General features: G+C 34.8%; 1 protein-coding gene across 6 annotated transcripts in view; it reads right to left on the bottom strand.

The window, feature by feature from the left end:
* STXBP5 (syntaxin binding protein 5) overlaps nucleotides 1-23,991 on the bottom strand; it is a 104,071-nt gene that overhangs the window by 40,529 nt on the left and 39,551 nt on the right. For all 6 annotated transcript variants that reach the window (XM_050315118.1, XM_050315120.1, XM_050315123.1 and 3 more), the window contains exons 6-14: nucleotides 23,638-23,701; nucleotides 20,150-20,233; nucleotides 11,572-11,695; nucleotides 10,055-10,133; nucleotides 6,760-6,914; nucleotides 5,690-5,762; nucleotides 3,493-3,640; nucleotides 3,040-3,107; nucleotides 2,007-2,047 (exon numbers count right to left, since the gene is read on the bottom strand). In XM_050315118.1, the coding sequence (XP_050171075.1) occupies nucleotides 2,007-2,047; nucleotides 3,040-3,107; nucleotides 3,493-3,640; nucleotides 5,690-5,762; nucleotides 6,760-6,914; nucleotides 10,055-10,133; nucleotides 11,572-11,695; nucleotides 20,150-20,233; nucleotides 23,638-23,701 (836 nt within the window). The remainder of the gene's footprint in view (nucleotides 1-2,006; nucleotides 2,048-3,039; nucleotides 3,108-3,492; nucleotides 3,641-5,689; nucleotides 5,763-6,759; nucleotides 6,915-10,054; nucleotides 10,134-11,571; nucleotides 11,696-20,149; nucleotides 20,234-23,637; nucleotides 23,702-23,991) is intronic.

Raw genomic sequence — 23,991 nt, 5'->3', positions numbered from 1 at the left:
TTCTTTTAAATCTTCAATTTATTAACTTGTCTTCATAGAGAAAGCTATTATGTTCAGCAAAAGATGGTAGAGCAGAAGCAATGAATATCTGTGTTGCCTCTGTACATGCAGTGCACCACTTGATCAATACAGGATTAGTTAGTATAAAAAAATACCCCAACACTTATCCTGAGAGATATATACTAAGCTACAGTAATAAACTAAGCCTTCACAGCTTCTCAAGGTTTTACTGTACTTTAGGATCTTGTTATAACATCTTGTTACATATGCCATAACTACAACTTAATCACATCTACAGTAGAGGAAGTAAAGTTCCTTTTCTTTCTTTCCACAGTATTTCAAATCCATGGCCTCTCACCTGTACATAACAGCCCCAGTTCATCCAATTTATATTTTATTTAGTCTGATCATTCAAAAGTGCTGCCCTCTGATCAGTCCACATTTTTGTTGATAACAGGTTTCCTAGAACTGTTCTAGTGAGGCTTTTCCACAGTTTTAAATAGTGAGTTGCTCCATGTTGGTTTTACAGACATACCCACTTCCTTATCACAGGAATTATTTTTTTCTATGTAACACAGACCGCAATTCATGAGATGTCCCATTTTTTTCCCCAGAAACTAAGTACTGAGTATACATCATTCATACTATAGTCAAGTAAACTGTCTTTGATATAGCTACCTCTTGAATAGTATCCTTCTCAACTGTAATTCTAATTCTGTATCAAATTTTCTTTCAACTGTCTTCATTCTGTTTTCAAACTTCACAGGTATATTCTCTAGTCAATGGTCCAAATCACTGCTATAAATACTAATCACAACATTAGGAAAAATTTAAATTAGAGCATCCTTTCTCCTCTTCCATATTTCAGTGGTTTTACTTGAATCACCTTTCCTTAGTTCACCTGTAAGGCTGTCCTATTAGAGAGATTTAAAGAGTTTAAAAATCAAGATAGAGGATACTTGCAATTTCTCCCTTAACAAGTTTATTTATCTGTTTTAGAAAGAAACTAAGTGTCTTTAAGAGAATCTCCTTTGACAGGTCTATGCTGAATAGATCTTCTAAACACACAGAATCTATCAGTTTTGGCTAATCTTGTTCTCTCTCTCCCAGGTTCTACTCCCACCCCAAACTGAAATTAAAGATCTATTACACTCCAAATAGTCCTCCTCCCAGTTTTTTAACATATACATTGCATCTGTTCCCTCCCACAACCACACACGCCTTAGCATTTTGGAATCTCACCAGTTTTCCACAAGTTTTCAAAGACAACTGATGACGATTCCAAGATTGCATTTAACAGCTTTTAAGTACCAAGAGTAAGGTTAGTCAGAACTAGATCAACTAAAACATCTAACTCTACGCAGTCATTTCTACTTTGAATTCTTACTGCATTTCTCACTGTGAGCTGTGTAGGCCATCAGATGCAATTGACCCTTTGACTGAAGATGAGAAATGTAAAATAGTATCAGACTCTTCAGGCCTGTTCAGTGTTCCAAAGAAAAGTGTCTTTATTTTACTCTTCTCCTGCCTTTCTTCACAAATGCATAAATTATATTAGTAGCACAAATTTCTACTGGTTCCAATTCTCATTTTTAGATACTGTAATTTATGGAGAGCTGATGTCTTGAACACATGCCTCTCTCCTGTCCAAAAAGACAGAAATAACTTACTGAAAATCCATTGTATTAAAAGGAATGCATTTCCCTGTCGTGCATCTTCATGCTCAAAAATTAGGTTGAAGGTGCTTCTAAAAATTTTTAGAATTTTTCCATATTAACTATGGAAAGGCCCTTGGACTACCAGTACATTTACTCTGAAGTGGCACGAAACAGTGAAGCACCTAAGAAATAATGTTAACTATATTTAATTTTAAATTAAATTTTTTTATGAAGTTACTGACTCTACAGAAGGCATGAAAATTATTAGTTTTCAATTTTATTCAATTAAATAAATCAGTTTAGAAAACTTCTACTGCACAGGAAAATATTTCTACTGAAAACACTTACTTGCTGAGGCATCCCAAAACTTGATTGACCCATCAGCATGCCTATGAAATATTAAAAAATTAATAAGACGGTACAATGGTTAGTTGGAGTGTTAGATCTCTTTCTTACTGATTGGAAATTATACTGTAGACATTCTATTTTTATTAGTACTCTTAGTGACACTTTATTTTCACAACTTATTGGAAGCCGACATTTTACCAACATGTGCTCCAATGACTTTGGATGGAAGGGATTAGAAAAACATCTGGAGGCTAACTCCCTGATGACTCCACTGTACCATTTTAAATACTGAGGCATACCTCACCATGTGCTGCTTACTAAAATATGCCCTGTATTAGGAGCAACACTTGTAAAGAAGATGCCTAAAGATACAGTGTCCCACTGTAAATGAGTCACCTAACTTGTTTATTTAGCCTTGAAACTGAGAATCAGATGACTATATTTTTTCAGGACTGTCTCTCAAACTCTCTCCAAGGTGTAGTATAGTGACAGTAATCCTCATTAGGGCTAATGGGTTGTGCTTAAAAACCTTTAGTAGTGCTCTCACTTTCAGTGATGCACTGCACAGTAATAAATTAAATGTTGTTTATTAAATTGTTCCTTACAGTAGTATTAGAAGGATCATGCTCAAAAGTATTTGGTTGTCCTTTTTGAAATAAAAAATTGGCTTCCCTTTGAGAACTGAACTCAATAACTACTTAATGGACTTCCTGTGCTTTAAACCAGTACTCAATATTTTCCAAAAATTAAAGAATATAAGTTTGATCCAGGATACTTAGATAAGAAACACACATAATCACAATACCACACCATAACAACAATCTCTATAAAAACACCCGCTACCTTCCCTTCCACATTCTGCCTTATTTCTCAGTAGTGCCTCAAGGAGATTATGCCAAGGACTTGTTTGGTGAACCTAATTTCATAATCATTCATACACTCACACAAGACAATGTTCTAAAAGAGGAACAAAATATTCTCAATTCTACTTAATCAGCTAAGAAAATTATTACTACGCTATGGTATCACTTACCCTGTAATAATTATCTCTGGATAGCTCTGAGTGATCAAACCCCAATTGCCTCCACTGATAGGCCATTCCTGGAAGATTAAAAAAAAAAACACTAAGGAAGAAAATATCATACAGTGCAAAGTTAAGCCATTGAAATTACTGCAGATACTGCAGAATCCAGTATTTCACATGACTTCAAAAAAATTAGACATATCCACTGCAGAGGGGAAAAAACCCACAACAAACAACAAACAAAACAACAAGGGCTATAAACACTACCCCTGTTCCAGGAATTCCTTTAGCATCCAGTGATACGGCAATTGATGGGAGCACATAAGGAAAACATGACTATAAAGCCTGACACATGACAGGATGAGTCAGATGGAGCTCTGATCTTAGTATGGCCAATCAGGTTATTTAGAGCTGCGGATTCTCAGTATTTTAAAGCACATATGTATGGAGTAGATGTTGTACCTTCTTACTGTAACCTTGACGTTTCTGTCGAGCACCAACTGAATAGAGTGCAGGTATGAGGTCCACAGGACAATCAGCAAAATATTCACAACAGGTAACTGGAGATTCATGTATAGTCAAAGGATAGGGATTCTCAAATATAGGATACCTTTAACAGAAGAAAGGGAAAGACTGTTAATCTAGGAAAAAAAAACTTTTTAAAATGCAGAACACAAGTAAAGTACTGAAGACTAGGCTGGCATTCTATTTGTATGGAGTAAAATAAATGCATATCAAACTAGATTATGAACAAATGTGCAACTTTACTGCTCATCTAATACACTATAAAGATGGATGGAATTGGAAGTTTGTACTGTTTATAGAGTATTTCTAGAACACTACTATTCTCTATAGCTTTATATTTTTAAAAGCTTACTAATTTAGCACCCTGTGGAAAAAATTAAGTTACCAAGTCCTAATTGTAGTAATGTGGAGCTATGAGTTTATTTCTTAGTCTTCAATCTATTCTTCCAGGGAGAAAGACAGGAAGACTCCTGTCTCACTTTATATTAGTATACCATTCTGAGACAGAAAGCTGTCCAGCACTTTTCAAAGTCTACTTGCAACTCCAAAATCACTTTCTCCAAGTTACAACCTTGACTTTACAACAAAGATAGCAACACTCAGTTACCAGTTAGAAGAACAAACACATATGCTTCCCCTCACCACCTCCATCAGAAAAGTGACATAGCCTTTATGAGGAAAAAAGTCAATAATACTAACAGAGTTTTTCCCCTTTTATCCCGCCTTTTCTGAGAGGTAAAAAGAGACACAGCTTCTCAAACCATCTAAAGTCAAAAACTGGCAAGAGCAAATGAAAACTTTCTGAATATCAAGAATTTGATACATAGCTATCTGGAAAGCTACAACAATCATTTAAAACTGAATCAAGACTAGGTTTCACTTTAAGAAAATATGACAAATCCATATGAGAAGCAAAGGTAAAAGGATGCCTGTAGATTGTTTTTGGCATTAATTTTTTTTTTTTTTAGGTGTCAAGCAGTTAATATTTTGCTAGTCAATCATAACAAAGACCACTATAAGTCTTCTGAAAACACAACTGCTAAAGATTTTTCTAGCATTAAATAGAATAAGCCTTAACGTAACTTCAAATTACAGGCATTGCAAACTAAATATGAATTTTGGAAGCTTAATGCTATTGGTATGTTAGAAACAAGTTTTGGATATAGCGTATGGCCATGTAACACTGGTTATAAGCTAAATGAAATTGCTCAGGTATCTGGAGAGATATTAGGACAAAACCTGACCTTCATCTGAATACCATAGAGTCCTCATTATCTAAGGTATTACCTTAGATAACACATTTGACTTTAAGGATAAATATTTACAGGGGTTTGTTTTGTCTTGTTCTTCACAAGGATTTTTTTCATCGACCATTGGAGATTTTTAATCAGGAACACCACCAACATCTTACTGAGTCCTTCTGCTCCTAATCCCTTAATGGTTATTTGTTGCTGCCTACACTAACTTTATAACCCTTCTCAAAATATTTTTAGTATCCAGAATTTTTAATCACCACCTATTAAGAGTGTATGGACTGTCAATAGACAAAGAAACAAGAGACTCAAAATGTGTTAGGCAAGTATTATTTGTGAAAACTGTAATAGGATACTACTTTTAAGCAACCTCTTACCACAGCTGTAAACTAGGGAGTACATGTTATCGTTCAAATTTTATGTATATGATAGCGCATCAGTATTGAGTTACTTTAAGCAATACAGATAGCAATTTATTTGGCAACAATATCTGCAAATATTTAAGTGATGACAACAGCCAAAATTACCTGACTTATCTGATCAGTTCTTCTCCCTACTCCCTTCCCAAAACCTGCAAGCTCCCCCTCACAACACTAAGGAATCAACTTAAACTGTGATACTTAAAAAGCAGCAGTGATCTATGAGTAATTTCTGTTAGTCAATCAAGCCTAGAAAAAGTCACATGATATTCTACTCATCTACTACATATTAAGCTGTGAAGAGTTGATATATCAATATTCTCATTTCAGTTGATGAAATTTTACATTTAATATTCAAAATTTTATGTTCTGGACAGGGAGTTATTATGGTAGATTAAAAAGCTATAGAGCAGAATAACAGGCTGATCACCACAGCCAACCATTACTACACAAGATTCTTACCCATTTTGTGCAAGGTCAATCAGTACTAAGTCCTTTTCTAGGAGAACAACTACAGCATATGGTTCCTGAAAGTCTGAAACCAAGAGAAGAACAAGTTATTTATTGGTAAATGGAGCTCATGCATGTATAGCCTCAAGAATGTAATCATTCCTTGCACTGTAGCAGTTAAGATTAGAAAAACTACTTAGATGACTACAGTTTTTGAAGATATTTTATACATTCACCCTCCAAGTTAATTGCTCTTCCTTTAATTCAGTATTTTCAACAGCTCAAATAACAGCAAAAGGAACGTGCAGAATAACTTATACAAGCAGGTTATATGACAGAAAGAGCCAATTTCTCAACAATAACATCCTCCCACCCTTTAACTCTTTACCTCATATTCAGTGGTGTTTAAGTTTTAAGCACTTATAAAATAGATTACAAGACAGCTGACTTGACAGTAAAATAAGAAACTTTAAGCAGTTTGTGAAGTGCCTATTCCCCTCTTTCAGGCAGACCTCAAATTCAGAGCTAAGCAGTTTTATATACTGTGATAGAAGTTGACAGCTAAAAACATTGGAGTCATCAGCAACATAATGCTATTCATGTGGGACATCACCTGCTGCAGAAAAGCGATTACAGGTTAGTGATGAACTTCATATAAGTATTGGAATGAATAAAGTCACTGAAAGTTAAAAACAATACACAAATGCTCTTCATGATTTAGCATTGACTGGAAAGATCATATGTACTCAAATATGTACTGGTGAACACATCTGCTGCAGTAACTACAGTTTTAAGTTGTAATGTTACTTTTTGTCTGCACATTCTTTTGGGATTAAAAATTAAAAAACATGGAGTGCATAATTGGCTTCCTCCTAGAAGCAAAATAGGCTTTATAATAAACTATGCTATTATGATGCTTTGGGAAGTAAACCATACTTCAGACAAATAGGGATAACAGATGTTGCTGCTGAAGTCTGATCCCCAGAAACAAAACAGAAAGGAAATAGTCGAGAATATTCTGATGGGATAAAACTCCTGAGATAAGAAATTAAGGTACTGAGAAAAATCTTTGCAGAACCTACCATTAGGATATGGTGTTTCACAGAGGGTTAGGAAATCAACAATAGAATAATCCATTTCTAGCACAGCAGTACTTTTTCCATGCATAACTGTTAAACAGGGTCTTCTTCCTACAGTGTCATATGACAAGCCTCCTGAGAGAATGATGAAAGGCTCCCTAGAATAAAACAGAGGCATTTAGGATCAAGCCAAGATAATACGTTAAAAGATACAGGCAGGTTTTGCAACCTTACAATAAAGTTCAATGAGATATCATTAAGCAGAGACAGAGTAAAAATAATGCAAACCAGTTCTCCATGCAATATACAGTTTGACTTTAAGTTTCAAAACTTAAATTATAGTCTTCAAACTCCTGTTTTAAGTCAGACATCTCCTCCAAACCTTTCATTCCATATTGCTTATTTTACCAATCTTTGCAACTGCTTGCAAAATGAGATTTTTAAAAACTTACTACAACTTTAAATTTTTGTTTTCTACTGAACTGCGGAGTCAGATTTGCCAACAGTCCCATTTATCCATAACATAAAACAGTCCAGCGGAATCAGGAAGAAATTGTCCCATTTACTTGCTGTAGAGTAATAGAGTGCCTTGGAGAAGAAACCAGCTGCTTGATAAGCTTCAAAGACCTAACATCTTTTAAGCAGTATCACATTTTACTCTAGACATTTTAGCCATTTCCCCCCCTACTACCATGCACGAAATTCAGGAAACTACTAAGTCACAGTCTACTCCTTCTGCATAATCAAATAGCTGAGTAGGGCAAAGTAAAAAATGTTTGTTCTAGGTTTGAGAACAGATTAGAGGCTTCCCTTGAAGAATTCTTAAAAAGCCTTTAGAGGAATATATTTTTAAATACACCCATATTTTTTGAATATGCACATAATGTATAATTTATTACTTCATTTACTGAAAAACAAGATGAAGGAAATATATTCATTTTACTAGATTTTTTTTTATTTCCTGGTTATCAAGAGTCACTCATTTTAATACTGCTTATGTTTGAAATAGGATATAACACCTTTTAAAGAGTAGTGTTTATAAGTATACAGCACAAGAAATTAACAACACCCATTACAGACTATTTGCCTCAAATTTCACATATTTCTGAAGGAAAAATAGCCACTTTGAGCTCCTAACAGTTATCTTAGATCTACTTTTATGCTCACTTTAGGTAGAAATCCTACCCTTCATTTCCATCTTTCTTGGAAGCAGCTGTCAGTATCTGGAGAAAATTTCTAGTGAAAAAAGCCATCCTGATATATTGTAAAAAGAGGCTGAAGACGCAATTTTTTTTATCCTTTCCTATAACAGCATCTTTCCCATACTGTCTAAATGGCTTTCACTAGTTAGCATTTGAAACACTAACGTGATACATCTTTATTCTTGAAATAAAAAAGTCTAGTTTCATTTTCTGTGATTTTTTTAAATTTTCTTTTTGAAGAACAGTTATAGGAGACTATAGCTAGAGAAACAAGTTTATTTGGTTTGTTTATTACATTGTTTCAGTAGCTAGAAAAAATTTTGTCCTGTCCAGAAGTGATTCTCCTCTGTACTACAGAAATTAAACTATGAACAAGAAATGACAGTGCTTTACATAAAAGTTAAAATTTCATCTTGTTCATATGTAACCAATTTTAAGTCGTAAAATCTATCAAAATTTTAAGTATTGAAAGGTAGTTCTGCCTCACCTTAAAATTCTTGTAAGATTATAAGTGAAATTGAAAACAAACTCCAAACTGAAGTACATGAAGCAGTAAATGAAAGGTGATTTTCAGTGCACTGCTTCACCACCACAGTGCAAACTGGTGGAGTTTTGTTTTTTGTGAGTTTTTTTCACCCCCTTTCTTAATTAAAGTTCAGGATGAGTATCAACAATTATAGATTTAACAGTACACTGAAGACAGAAAACACAGTGTATATTAAATTGAAATGTAGCAAATCATTCAGTTTGGTGAAACACTGGAAAGTGAGAGGTGTAACAAAAACAAATAGTCCAACATTAGGAAAAAGTAGCCACCCCAAAACCCCATATATTTTTAGAAATTATACTAGAATAAGCTCCTCTTTAAACTGTGTGAAAAGCCAACTAGTTTTCACATTGTAATAGTATGTCACAGAACAAGCTTCAAACTAATCTTCTCCTTCAGAATGATGATTCAGAATAGAAGGCTTTTGATTGCAGACATTGTAACTTGCTGAAGCTGAGGTTTTTTTGTAATTTCTCTTTCTTTAGATCAGCTTTTGATCTTTCACTTGAGAAAGGATTATGTAGACAGATGTAGACTTCTGCAAGTAAAACATGGCTTTCCAGCTGACAATAGATGTTCATACATCTGGGAACTAGTCACAGTCTTAAATTTCTATTTAGTTCACTTTGAGTAAAAAATAAAAATATATAAAGCCACTGATTTAAGTATGAGCATACCAACATGTAGTAAATTATATTGCATCAATTAACAATCTTCTACAGATTTGAACACCTGGAAAACAAATGAAAACAATACAAACACTCCCCCCAACAGTAAAAGAAAAAAACCAAACAAACAAACCTCCCAAAATACAAAACCAAAGCAAAAAAAAAGAAAAAAAAAAACCACAAAAACCAACTAACCAAAAAAAAATTTTTCATGAATATTTTCTTTACATTGCACTTTTCACTCTAACATTTAAAGCACTTTATAACTACAAATAAAAGAAATTCCACACAGTTCATGAAATCCATCTGTCCTAATTGCAGTCTTGGTAACAAAACATGCTAGATATGTAACTCCATCTGAGCCTCTTATTGCAATTACTTCTTTGTTACATTCTCAATGTGTGTAATTAGGCACATTTCACTGTGAAATCACAGCACTCTTCTAGAAAAGTTTCTGTTGACAACATTTTTTTGGGGAAGAACATGTATTGAGAATTTAGAATATTTGCATCAGGCCATTATTTGTGGAAGTTCAGTTTATCATGTCTGTGTTTTGGTGTCTTCTTTATCAGCCTTTCTTTTCTTAAATAGTCTCAAAAATTTAGCAAAAATACACACAAGTTCTGGTAGCACGAAGAGCATGCAGATAATGCATTAGCAGTATCTTTACCTAAGTTAAGGTTTGTGCATATTAATTTGGTCATATGTATGTTTTTTTAGTTTGTTCATCAATACCTGATTTATCAAAACTAAAACAAATCTATTTTACCATAGCTCAGTAGCCTCAGAATATGCACCCCGACAGCTGGGAAACAATGTATATTTCCAGAGCACTGCATTTCTTTTACATATGTTCATTTTGCATATAAAAGAAGTCTTACCCAGCTCTAGTTGTTTTATATTCCACCTTAAGGATAGGTTTGCAGGGTTCTGGCTTCTTTCCATCCTTCAGCTGCTTTCCTAAAGTAAATTATTTTCTTATATTAATCTTAGAGTTCATCATGGCAAGTAATGGAATTCATTATACAACCAGAGAAGCATAACATTCATATAGACATATATTCAACAACTTTGACAATTATAGAGTATACCTTGGAATAATATAATTAAAAATTTGTTAACTCTCAATAGGCCAACCTAGAATGTTTAGAAAAAAACAACCCCCAATTCTAAACCTAAGTGTTGCAGAATATTTATTTTCAAACATATAATCATTGTCTTGTTTTAAGTCGCAATTGGAGATTTTAAAGTTTAAGTTGTGTCAAGCATTTTGCCATTAAAATCGGTTAGCCTACAAGTAAAGTGAGGTTTATTCTGAGTGTTTTCCTTCACAGCTAAGACTTCAATTGACCATGAAACCCCGCTCTTCCTCAACCGAGCACTACTTGCAACTGAAGCTACTTTAGTTAAATTTTTCATAGAGTCAGTAGAAATTAAGGGTTTGGTGTAAATATACATCTTTTCCATCTATTGATAAAATATGATACAACTATGAAGTTCTGCAGAAAATTTATCTTCCAGCCCATGATAAAAATAATGTTTATTAAAAGAGGTCAAAACATATTAAAATAACATTAGTCTTGTCTAAGTAGTTTTATTATTACATTAACAGTTTATTTTTCAACTACAGGAAAAATGGTACAGGATCATATAGAAATCTACAGCTTCTTTTTTTCCACTCTAGTCCATGGTCAGTACACTAAACATGGCCTTGCTGGAGGCTCAGACAGGTAAACCAGGACACATAACTACAGCATCCTGCACTACAACTGTAACCTCACAGATTATTCTCACTGTTACATTACTTAAGAATCAGAAGTAAGTAAGTTGCTAAGACACAACTTAGAGACATGCACACCATGTATGCTTGGCATTTGTGTAGAACTTAGTTGAAGAGCAGTAGCATATTTCACAGAATAACAACAAGCAATGTTAATTTCCTAAATTAACATTAATATAAGACCTCTCAGAAGCAGGAACATTTTACCAGATGCTAGTCTTATTCTGTTACAAACCTTTCCAGAAATTGATGTGGTAATCTACACATTTATACGTAAAACAGATGCTTGCTTATATGTATTTTAAACAACATATGGGATTGCAATGTCAAGCAAAAAGCAAGCCCTGCAAAATATGCATTAGTTAACTTTGAGATTAATGCCATTACGTGAAAGGCAAGCTTTAAGTTTAGAGATTTAGAGAAAACTACACTGATTTAGATTCTTATTTCACAAATACTTTTTTTAGTGAAATCTATCAGAATTTGACAGGACAGAGAAAGCTTTTTATTTGCATTGCAAGTGTACTTTTAATACTTGTTTTTTACCAAACACGCTGCTATTAAAAACAAGTGCTCTGTGTTTTAAGAGCTGTCAAACATAGTTGGTTTTCATCTTACCATGTGGAGTGATTGTCTGGAATGGTTTGGTAGGAGATTTTACATTCCATATGGTCAAGGTACCATCTGAGTGACTACAAATAAATTGTTTTCCTTCATGATGCCATGCCACAGAGTGGATAGCCTATGCAAGAGAAGAGAAAAACAGAACAGCACAAGTTGTGTATCTTATAATTTTATCCTTACATCTTCCTCAATGACATTACACAGCATAAGCAAATTAGAGAAATTACTAATTAAATATACTGTTCTTAGTATGTACTAATTTACCTATGGCAAGTTTTCTCTTCTTTAGTAGTACTTCCAGTCATACTTTATCCATCAAAAATACTGTCTTTGTTGTAGTTACATGGTTAAGGGGAGAAAAAACCATCCTCCTCAGCATAGCATTGAAGCATTTTTCAATGAAGGGTAGCACACAGAGAACAATTGCAAGCAATTATTTCAACTTTGAGAACCAAAATTTTTCACTATTGGGAAAAACATACTGTCCATACAAAAAACATAGGATGGGATTATTATGTTCAAGTATTATATGCCATTTTGAGATGTCTATGTGGATGTGCACAAGAACCAAGCATGAGTTGAAAATATAAGCAAAATGAGAATAGAAGTAGAAAGGTTTTTTGAAATTATGATGATGAAAACAAACTATCAGCTTGAGAAAATATCCTAACATCGCAATGGCAGTTTTGAGGCACAGGAAAGTACAGGAATTTACTAGTAAATCTTCCATAAATACAGAAACATCTTAATTTTCATAAAATTAGGAATGGAATGATTAAGCCATGCCACATGAAATCTGCAGAAAAAAGATGACTAAATAAAGACTAGTTGCTGCCTTCAGGCAAGAGAAAAGTAAACAATGACACAGAGTACAAATAAGGCAAAAATATTAACTAGCAAGAAAAGATTGGTGCCATTTCTGTTTCCAGCATCTCATTAGTACATGGAGACATTATGAAACCATTGGGTGGTGTTCAAGGGAAATTTAGTAATAGTCTGAAAATATCAATAAACACTAGAATCTCAAAGTATTTCTTTATATGCAGAAGGTGCAGAAGGAAGTATTACCTGCAAGAAATATGGAACTTTGATAGTACTGAGAAGGTAATTTGTTTAATACTTATGATAAAGACATTAGGAGAACTAGAAAAGCAGATGTTGAATAAGGGAAAGCTGCTGGGTTGTACAATACCATCTTTAGAGTGGATACTCTCAGTAGAGATATTGTCTGTAAGTAGGGCTTAGAGTCACTCCAGCTCCTCAGGTACCTAGAGGTTTCCTCTGAGAGGTGTGTGAGTAGTAAAGAATTGTAACTAGCAATGAAAGCTTAAGCAGTAGCTATTAGGTGAAGAGCAATTCTCACAAGACAGATCCAAGCCATCTTTGCCCAGACTGATTATACACAGATCAGGTCTTCATATTTTATAAAGTTATACAGAGAAACAAAGACATTTCCAAGAAATATGACTGGGAGAATCCAGAGTTTAAGTGACAGAGGAAAATTACTACTACATTAGTGGAGTCTCCAATAATAATTTTTCCAGTTTAATGTAGTAGAAGATCTGGATATATGTAAACTAGAGATTAAGTTTGATATTTCTTAGTGAAATTTAATCTTGTTCCCTATATTATGGAATCACTATAGATTTTGCTAGAAGACAGACTTTTTGTACCAATATCACATCTGCACATGTAGCTCAGAAACCTAGATGATTCACATGATGTCTCCTAGTGTCATAGTGAATTAGTCTTGCTCATTCTACGCATCAAATTTTTGATTAGCAATGAAAAAGTTTTACAAAAGAAGCTTTGCATAAATACAGAACACTTGCTTTATTTACCAACATAGTACCAAATAAAGCAAGAGATCAACAAGTTTTACTGAGTATGGACTCAGTAAAGAGATGGTTTCATTTTAAAAAGCTCTGACACTAATAAAATAACTATATTATACATAGCAATACAATACAATCTGTACATTTTACATACTCTCCCATATTCTGACAATAGCAGGAAGCCCATAGCGTTAATGGAACAGTTTGATAGACACATATGTAGAAATAGGGTGGTCTAGTGGTAAGGGCGCGGCGCTGTCACCGCCGAGACCCGGGTTCGATTCCTGGTCAGGGCCACTCCCGGGCAGGTGGAGCTCGTTAGCCCTTAAAGGCAACCCACCTACGTCCTAAGGACCTCGCTGCCACCGTCCAAGCTCGCTTGGCCCTGGCAGATGAACCTTAGGATTAAAGGGTGGGCTCAGTTCCGCGCACACTGTGTCTCACCTAAAAAATCCAATGCGCAGGCTGGAAGGTGTAAAGACCTTCCCCGGATCTTCGCTCGCGAAGACTGGCCATTATTATTAGTAAGAAAGCAAGCTTTCTTAGAAGAAAGTAAGTAAGGAAGGATAAATCTGAGAAATGAACACTCTTTTCTTAAAAAGAATCTCAAGAGGAAGGGAACGCAACAACCTGTTACCATTGAAACAGCATTAATACTTAAGAACATAAAGAGATCTGATAAACTGAGCACAAAGGAGAAGGATGACTGCTACCACAGTTTCTGCAAGGATCATGGAGAGATGGAAAAAAAAACAAACGAAAAAGAATACTGAGCTTTTGGTTTATGGCTTTTTATTGTCTAGTTTTATAGAACCTCTTGTAATATTTACTAACGCAGCTAAATATTGTTTAAACTGTAACAAAAATATGTTGTTTTATGTTTTATAAAATAATCCAACAATTCTATGGGCTGAGTATGATAAAGTTTTGTACAGAGCACTATCCTTTGCTATCACACAATTCACAAATTCTTGTAATCCTGAAAAATAAAACCAAACCTGTAAGTAGCTGCAGCATTATCTCCAGGTACAACAGGTTGGTATATCTACAGTGAGAAGTCAGCTATAATGAAAAAAGTACATTATAGTACCTTATAGTACTACTTAGGTAGTACTAGTTGGTTGACAGCAATAGTCTCAATCAAAAGAAACCTGATAGCTAAAAAATCATCTCAAGAGCAAAAAAGTGGTGACTTTTTTCCATGATTAATATTAGTGCTGCAATTTGAAGGAAAGCATAAAACAAAGAACAAGCAGAAACCACTGAGGCTACAAATCAATGCATAGTTTCTTAGACATTAAAAGGTCCCTACAAGTAATACACTTTTCCCAATATTTTCTAAAAATGTGCAGATCCAGAATAAAACTCAAAGTTTTAATCATAATTCTCATCATGATTTAAACTTCACCTGTTACCCTTTTGGTACCATAATGCAGCAGTATGCTTTCATCAGCTGGTGCAGATTCAACTGTCTCTCTCTCAAATATCTTCTTGGAATATATCACTTGTTAAACGGATCCCAAACAGAAAGTAATACCTTATAACAAGATCATATACAAGTACCACAGAGGACTGTTACTATATTTAAGGCACAAGGCATTTGTATAAAGTAGAACTGTCTGCACAGGTAAACCAAGTCCTGACCTCAACTAACATTCTGAATCCTTCCATTTATGAATATGAACCAAATACAGTGAAAGTTTACAAGAACTTACACAGGGAACACTCTGTTGAAAGAGCAATGAAGTTTATCTAAATAAATCTTCAAGTTTACTTAATTACAACTAAAGGTTTCGTATTAAAAGTATTCCTACTATCCCCTTCCCTTCAATTCAAATTTAAGGTAGCTGTTCTGGACCCTAAGGAAGTTTGTTTGAAAACTCCTGAGACAGTTACGTGTTTTCTGGAGAGGGAAGGAAATAAAATCTTACTTTTTTGAATAACAAACACAGCACAATTGACCACAGGTATGCCAAAACTTTACCAGAAATTGTAGAAACTAACTATCCCTGAGTATTATGTGGAGACAGGCAGTACATAAAGGCAGCCTCATTTTCACCATCTGTTCCAGAAGGATTATCCCATATGGAAAAATGACTGCCATACTGCCTGCAAAGAAGGTACACATATTTGATTTTAAGAAGGAAACGTTCTTGCAGCAACTAGTTTTTCAAGAGATTAATACATGTTTAAAACCATTTTATGTCTATATCCCTAGAAATCAGAGAATCTTAGAATCAGATGTGTTGGAAAGGATCTGTGAGATCATCAAGTCCAAGCCCTGATCCACTACCACCACAGTTACCAGACTATGGCACTAAGTGCCACATCCAGCAGTATTATTTTTGGTTCTTTAAGAGGTACAAAAACTAATAATTTAAACGCAACCTTACAGTGTAAGAGACAAGTTCATCAATAAAGACTCAAGTTTTGATGGTATTTTTCTACCAGGGGAATTTTGCTGTTTCAATTCATCAAATACTTCTACAAATAATCCCGTTCTTTTCAATTCCTATAGGCTTATTTTAACCCTACAGTTGATTACATGCATGTGATTTCAGAACAGCTTGATATTACTCTTCTCACCTGTCATGGTTTAACCCCAGCCAGTAACCAAGCACCACAGAGCTGCTCACTCACATGGGGTGTGGAGGATGGGGAGTGTAGGATGGGGAAGAGAATCAGAAAAACATAAAACTCATGGGTTGAGGTAAGAACAGTTTAATAATTGAAATAAAGTAAAATATAACTAAAACAGCAACAGAAACAAGGAGAGTGTGGCACAGGAGTAAAACCCAAGAGAAACAAGTGATGTGCAATATGATTGCTCACCACCAGCAGACCAATGCCCAGCCCATCCAGCAGGCAGCAATCAGCCCCCTTCCAAGTACCTGTCCCAGTTTATATACTGAGCATAAGGCTCTGTGGTATGGAATATCCCTTCAGCCAGTTCCAAGGTCAGCCTTTAGGATGTGCTCCTTCCTGGCTTCTTGTGTACCTGCCCACTGGCAGAGCATGAGAAACTGAAAATTCCATAACTTAGAGTAAGCGCTATTCAGCACAACTAAAACATCAGTGTGTTATCACTTTCACAGTGAATCCAAACACACAGCACTGTGCCAGCTATTAGTATGAAAATTAAACCTATCCCAGCCAAAATCAGTATGTGAAGGTATTCAGTGATGTAAATACAAAAGCTATTAATTTAAGCAGTTTACTCTGTTTTCAAAAGAATTTTTAAATCCATTTTTCCAAACCCAAGTTTAGACTACTGCAAATACAGTTGGTACAACTCAGGGAAAATAAAAAAAAACTAAGTAAGCTGTCCTTTTCTTTTAAATAAGATGCATCTTATTTCTTACTTTTCAAGTATAACACAATCTGTGGGAAAATATTTCTGAATACTTTTCTGGAGGAATGCACCAGAGACACTGATAATTCCTTTCATAATTCTTTGGACTTTGCCATGATCCTTTACTTTCTTCTGACATTCACTGAGCTTGAAATACACTGTGCATGACATAGGCAAAGTCTATGGTTAGTTATTCTGCAAGCCACACCGATTATTCACCATAGCCTATCCAGATTTCACTCTTATTATGACAGCCATTTAATTTCCTTGGACACTCTCAGTATTTTCTGTTAATGAATGGATGATCATATTGACTCCTTTTCTACAGGTTTACAAAAATATTTTAAAAAGTATAGTAAAACTTGGTAGTACCTATGCTAACTCTCTTGTCAACAACCTAAGAAAGGAAGGGAAAAAAAGCTGCAAAGGAAAAAAAAAACACCAAAATGCAGCTATTGAGATTTAAATGACAATACATCATGAAGATTGTTTTGATGAAATTAAATACATCGAAAAACTTCGTTTTCTGGCAAGTCACATACCAGGGTTGCTTCTCTTTCCCCTGTCCTCTTAATTCCACAGGCTACTTTGACATGTTTTTAATGCTGGAAAATAATCTCTTACACTCAGCCATGTACCAGAACACTGAGTCCAAAAATAGTAATCTATAATACATTGCAGTTAATGCTATCAAAGCTTACTTTACATCAGAACAAACAAAATATTACTTGAAGAAAGGACTTTATTATACAACCAGTTTTCGTTTTCAGAAGTTAACATTTGAGGGCTATTTTTTGGAAACAAAACTTATAGTTGAAAAATTTGTTTTCTTTCTTTCATGGATCAAAATTCAAGTTGGGAAATAACTGCAATATAAAGTGTATTCCACATAAGAAATGCAGAGCTTACTTTAAGTCCTCAATCTCTGAACATAAATGGCTTAAGAAACATGGAAAAAAAATGTAGTCCTATTTTTTCCATCAAGCCTGCCCAGGAAAAAAAGGATGCTTTGAGTAAAGGGTTTCAAAGAAACTTTCTAAAGAAAGGTTCCTTCACAACTTCAGTTCCACTACGTAGAGATAATTTCTTTCAAATTATCTGAAAAAGAATATTACATTTGTGCATTATTTGAACTAATTCTAAATATGCAAACTATTACTGTTATAATAAAAAATATACACTACTTTAAGTCAGGATCTCATTTGCAATACAGAAAAATCAAGAACAAACTCCAATTAAGTTCCCTAAATTTTCCATGAACTCAAATGTTGTGGAGGGAAGAATATGACAGCAATCAACACTAACACTAATCATGACCTAGAGCTGCCTTCCCCATCTACGGTTAAGCAGAAATACAATTACAAAGGCTTTAGGGGTGGTCATGTTCCTGCCCTTGGGATGAGTGTTCTAGTGTTCTTGTGATACAACTATTAGAGCAGGGTGCTGGAAAGGCACACGTGTGAAGAAAATGTGGACAGTGTTCAGTCGACCTAGGTTTCAGCAATAAAAGAGACTGCCCCACTACAACATGGGAATTTGCTTCAGGAAAGCCTCTTAAAGGTCAAGCCATTTGAAATGAAACCAAGCAGGAAGCTACAAAAACATAATTGGATTCAGCTTCTTCCCTCAGGAAATAACACAAATATCTTTTCACAAACCTCTGGTCACGCAGGGTGTTTGACCCTCATGATCTTCCTCTGCTAAGGAACAAAAGGATGACATTTGGATCCCTTCAAACATCCAAAGTTTTGAGTCAAAAAAGTTCCATCAAATGATTTTGATAGACTGCACAAGCATTCAAGGTACAAGCTCTAAGACTAAAGTAACGAGAGAGGAGGAAACTAATCCAATGGCAACGTTTCTAGCAAGCATTCTTTATGGTATCAATGTGCCTGGCCACCCAACAAATGGTGCCTGAGAAAGCCTAACCCCCATTAAGATGGCAAGTGTCACAAGATTAGACTAAGTAGCTCTCTTCTTACTGGTTGTCAACTCCACACTCAGAAGAGCTCTCACCAAGAACAAGTATGGAGCCAAGGACATAAATCCTGATGTTTAAAATCCTGCTCCTGCTACAGGGCAGAATGTCATGTGCCTTTACCAATGTAAAAAGAGGTGAAACATGTTGTGACATTAGGTGCTTCCTTTTCCTTATGAGTGGGTCATCACACATGTCCATGGATGAAATACAGACCTTATGGTCAGCATATGAAAGAAACTCCCTGGTAAAACCACCAGAGTCAACAAGAAACTATCTAGAGAGGTTCTGTGTACAGACATAAGATAAAATAGAATGGTTAAAAAGAGTTAGGTAGAGAAGAGCATGAAGAATAAGAGGTATAGGAAAAGCTTCAGACTAGAAGAAGATGGAGACATGAGTAAGTTTCTGAAACAAATGACAACGGAAATTAAATAGGTGCATGCAATGAAAATGGAAGAGAGAAAATTATTCTTCACATAACATACATTAAGGCTTTTACAGACATTTCTGAATACAAAGAAACCTCATTCAGCTCTGATGATCTAAAGTTTAGACTACTTCAGAGACTTCTCTCTTCAGAGAAACTCTTAATTGGTAGAACACACAAGTATTAAACCAGAAGTACCACCATGAAAAACCCCAAAAATCATGTCTTGTGAAAAGTTCAGCACAGGGCTACAGAAAACACACCTGCTGTGAATCAAGTAACAGGCCTGGCTGGTACTGAACAATGACACAGCCATTTTATAATCAATAAAATGTAATTGAAACAATTTTTTTGGTTATTTTTAAATCAAAATCAACTTGCATATTATGCTGAATGATTTTTCTTAGTCTCAGTCTTTCAAAAAGTTTATTCTCAAGAAAAAAGGTTTAAAGAAATGAATGCCATTTAATGCCATTGGTTTTTTTAAACCTCCCCCAGTCTTATTTCAATCCCCGATCTTACCCTACAGAGAGAAGGTGTGTTTATAGAAATGTTGCAATGAGATTCTTTAGCAGTTTCTTCTCCCCCCCCATTTTTAGAATATGCAAGAGATTTCAAATTATAGAAATTGCTAAACCATCTAGTTTCTACTTAAGACTTAAGCTCTTAATACAGGTGAAAGTCACATGACTAACAGAAAAAAGATCTGAAAGTTTCACCCACAAAAAAATTACTGCAGACATCCAATCCACACCACCGTTCCCTACTTCACGAACTTAAACTCAGCGAACATATTTGAAGTTCATTATCAAAACTATACTGCTCTGTTATAGAAAACTTCAAGTGCTTGTAATTTCAAAGAAACCTATTTATTGTCACCTTCTGGTGACAGAAGCAGGAGAAGAAATGGAAAAAAAATCACTATTAGAGTAGTGAATGATATCCTCAGAGTAAGTAATGCAGATGAAAAATGTTACCTCATCATGTGTGTATCTGTAATCTGCCTTCTTTGACTTCAGGTCCCATAATACCACCGTTCCAGATTCAAAGCCAATCAGAAGCTGCATTAATAAGCAGAATCGTTAAGTCATTATAAAAAAAAATCAAAATTATACCATTTGCAATGCCTATAGTTCTTGTCCCAAAGATATGCATCATAATACTACATCTAGTGACTCAGTTACAAAAACAAAAATTAAAGAGGTGAAGATCTAAACGTTAGAAAGGTTTACTTTGTACTTGTCATTGTCCTGAAGTTCCAGCAAATACAATGGACATTCATGTCAAACTAGAAAAAAATGAAAGCATCCTTCTGAAGAATCCTTGGAAATCGCTTTGAGTTCCAGAAAGATCAACCCTAAACCTTGCTAAGTGTATGCCTTCCTGAGTGAAAGTTGGGGGGTGGGTGGCTGTGTTGAAAAATAAGACTTCATTGTGTGTTTTCCTCACTGGAATTCATTCTGCTTAGATTTGCTGGAAGAATATACTATCCTCCCTAAAGTTCTAGATAAGAGTTCATTGTCTACAAATAAAGTACTATATGCTTTCTCCAGATGTTAATTAAATTGAGATAACTGGCTAAAGGAAGACTCAAACCATTATTTATTCATAAGAGGAAAGCTAGAAAAATTCAACAAGCTAATTTCCCAAATAATCTTTTTGCTGGAAGCAAGATTAAAGCTTTTCTGCAGGGAGCGAAGACTCAAATTGCTCTTTATAATTGGTGTGACACATTGCTGAGTACTTACATGTTTTGCTCTCCTATCTCAAGTGACACTTCTCTTAACAGAATAAAAAAATCTGCAAACAAGGCCAACATAAGGCAGTAGTAACAGTCTTGCCACTTGTTACATGGAAGAATGCAGTGCAGCTTCATCTTTCATAGAGGTGGATCTACTGTGAGATCTTTTCCTTTGAGCATTGTTGCTACAGCAGAAGCTGCTCCTAGGATTAAGTAGCATGCCTTCACTTCCACTTTTTCCCCAACATGGACATACAAAAAAAGGAGAAGTTGGCTGCTACAATTTGCTCACTTGAAAACAGCAAAGTGCCCTGAGGAGTGTCCTTCAGATTGTAAATCAGAAACCATTGCCTTCACACTACCTTAGAGATCTAAATCAATATGATTTATTGCCCCACCTAGATGTTTTGCCTGGACAGCCTTTTCTGCATGTTAAGATTTTCAGCATGTACAATTTTCCAATGTGAAAAATAACAGAGAATCTCCTACCAGGTTACAAAATATTTTATCTCTTTCAGTGCTATATAGCACTAAAACACCATAAAAATTAGACATGTTTGATCTATGTAAAAGTGAATATTTAATTTTTCCCATTAGTGATAAGTACACTATTAGTTTAAATCAACATGCCAATTATAAGACATATTTTATAACTTTTCTATTTTAACTTAAACATTAGAAAACCCACTGCTTAGAAGGCTAATAGAGTGAAGAAAATTCAAAAGTACATAGGGGGTTCTTGCAACAGCACGGGATTTTTTTTAGCAATATTTTTCTTATGTGAAATAAGAGAAGTGTAAGGTCAGAATCTAAACCACTTATTGATAGCTTGACCAATAAACTGAGTAATTTTAAAACTTCAATTGACAAAAATTAGGTGTGGGGTGGAATACACCAAAATAAATAGATAATTTGTATTTTCTGAAACTACCACAGCTTTGCTGTGTTCATATTCTAGAGTCTATAAGCCTGGAATGTGACTCAAACCTAATTCTACAAAGAAAACCATTAGTTACAGACTCACTGCACTGAGCCTCCTCCAAATGAAAAAACTCCACTCATTAAATTCTCTTTGTTGGACTGAAATTTCAGGTGTCTAGAATACAAGCTAAGACAATAGTACCTCTTTGATTCTCTCCAATTTAATCTACCACTGACCTGTCAAACAAAAAATAAACAAAAAAATATGTCTCCTACATATTTAGAACATGAGTAAGCAAAACTATTTTCCCTCTCCTTGAAGACTCTTCACACATGGCAGTTCAAAACTATAGTATGTTTGCAACATTTCACTGACTAAAATAATAATTCAGTATTTAATTCATCACACTATTCAATCCCTTATGCCTCATTAATTTAGAGTGGTGTTGTTAATGAAGATGTGTTTAAAGCAGCATCAAGGGCTCTCTGGCTAAGTTATAACCATACTTTTACCAGGGGTCTACATAATTCTGGAAAAGGCTTATATAACACTGCTGTTTTCAAATAATTCTTTAAAATTTTGCTTTATTTCTATTGTTAAAATTAAGGAAAACCCCTCCTGTCTACTATTCAGTGTGGACTGAGGTATCTGAACAAAATCAGCAGTAGACCACTAAGATGTGCTGAATAACTACACTGGGCACCCAAGCTAACGCATCTGAAAACCCTTCACAGTGTGTTAGCCCCGTGATACCAACCCAGATCTTGCAAAGAGGTCCACTTAGGCTTGTAACCACGACTTAGGTGGGGAATGGAAGATTTGGTACTACAGCAATTGCTGTCACCTAGAGAAGGCATACTAACATTTTAACTCCTTGCTTTCTCTTTTTAGCTCACAGTGAAGACTTAATTCATTGAGTTATGCATTCTGCATTGTTTCTGTATGGGCCTTATAACAGATGTCCCACAGGGCAGTACCTGTAGATTTACTTGAATACAGAAGGAATTCATGACCATTGAGCTCATAGCTCAACTTCTTTGTGGTTGCTATGCTGCAGGACAAAAATTTCTCTCTTCTGAGGCCTTCGAGAACATGTACTGTAAAGCTTCTTGTCAGAGGAACATACGATTATTTTAATACTATCTCATAAGAAGGAAATGACAAGTCTAATACATAGCTCTTTCTCACACATTTTAGTTGAATTTACTTTTCTGAAGTATTTAGTTGGACTACAAATCGATCAGTTTCAATAGCAGACAGTAGCTAGTGATTATATTAAATTGCTTAAAATGTGATTATGTGAGTTAGACCTCAAATAAAAACACTGTCTCAGATTAGTTAATCTAAAGACAAAGTATATGGTATTCCATATAAATATACTATATAAATAAGCATTTTACAGTTGTGAAATTACAACACCCAAAAGCATGGTAAAGTTTAATTATTTTCCATCACACTTTTAGCACTCAGGTTATGATTCAGGGTTTTTTTGCAACATCTTACCTTTCATTGCTATAAGTAAAATTCTTTTATTTTCCAGAACTTCTGTAGCTAAGCATTTTCATCTGTTTTCAAATGCTTCTGATTACAAGATGAATTATTGCAGTAGTGTGTCCTACAGACATGTCTACACCTTGTTTCATATTACTTTCAGAGCCTACAACCTTGATTTAGCCTTCCTTTACGTTTTAAACATTGTCCTTATATACTTAAGGAAGGATTAAGTAGCAGTGGTATTTATACTTTAAAAATAAGTCTTGCTTGAAAAATAAGGTATTGAAGAGTCTTTAAACACATCCTACCTTGCCTTCATCCATTGGATTGTCACTAATATGGACAACAGGTCCTGGGTGAGATTTGGATGAACTGAAAAAAAATATTTCCGTTAAAAAGAATTTCCTCTGTTCTAAACTGCATCTCAAAATTATTGTAAGCAATACAGATTCTGCAGATGCAGGCTCTATGTAAGCAAGTTGTTAACAAATCAGTGTGGAGTTCCTTTCACCTTTTATCTTCAAGCCCATAAATAATGTGTCTATTGTAGACACTTTCTGTCTTAAGGAAAGACTTATTTAATGCCTATCCACAAAAGAAAATTGCCATTAGCTTTACAAAATTTATCTTAACATCTGTTGTTACAGAATTGACACAGCTGG

Source organism: Myiozetetes cayanensis, unplaced genomic scaffold (genome assembly GCF_022539395.1).
Source record: "Myiozetetes cayanensis isolate MyiCay16 unplaced genomic scaffold, myiCay2020 scf2-11, whole genome shotgun sequence".
NCBI lineage: Eukaryota > Metazoa > Chordata > Aves > Passeriformes > Tyrannidae > Myiozetetes > Myiozetetes cayanensis.
The sequence above is the reverse complement of the archived record's forward strand: the minus strand, read 5'-3'. Positions and strand labels throughout refer to the sequence as shown.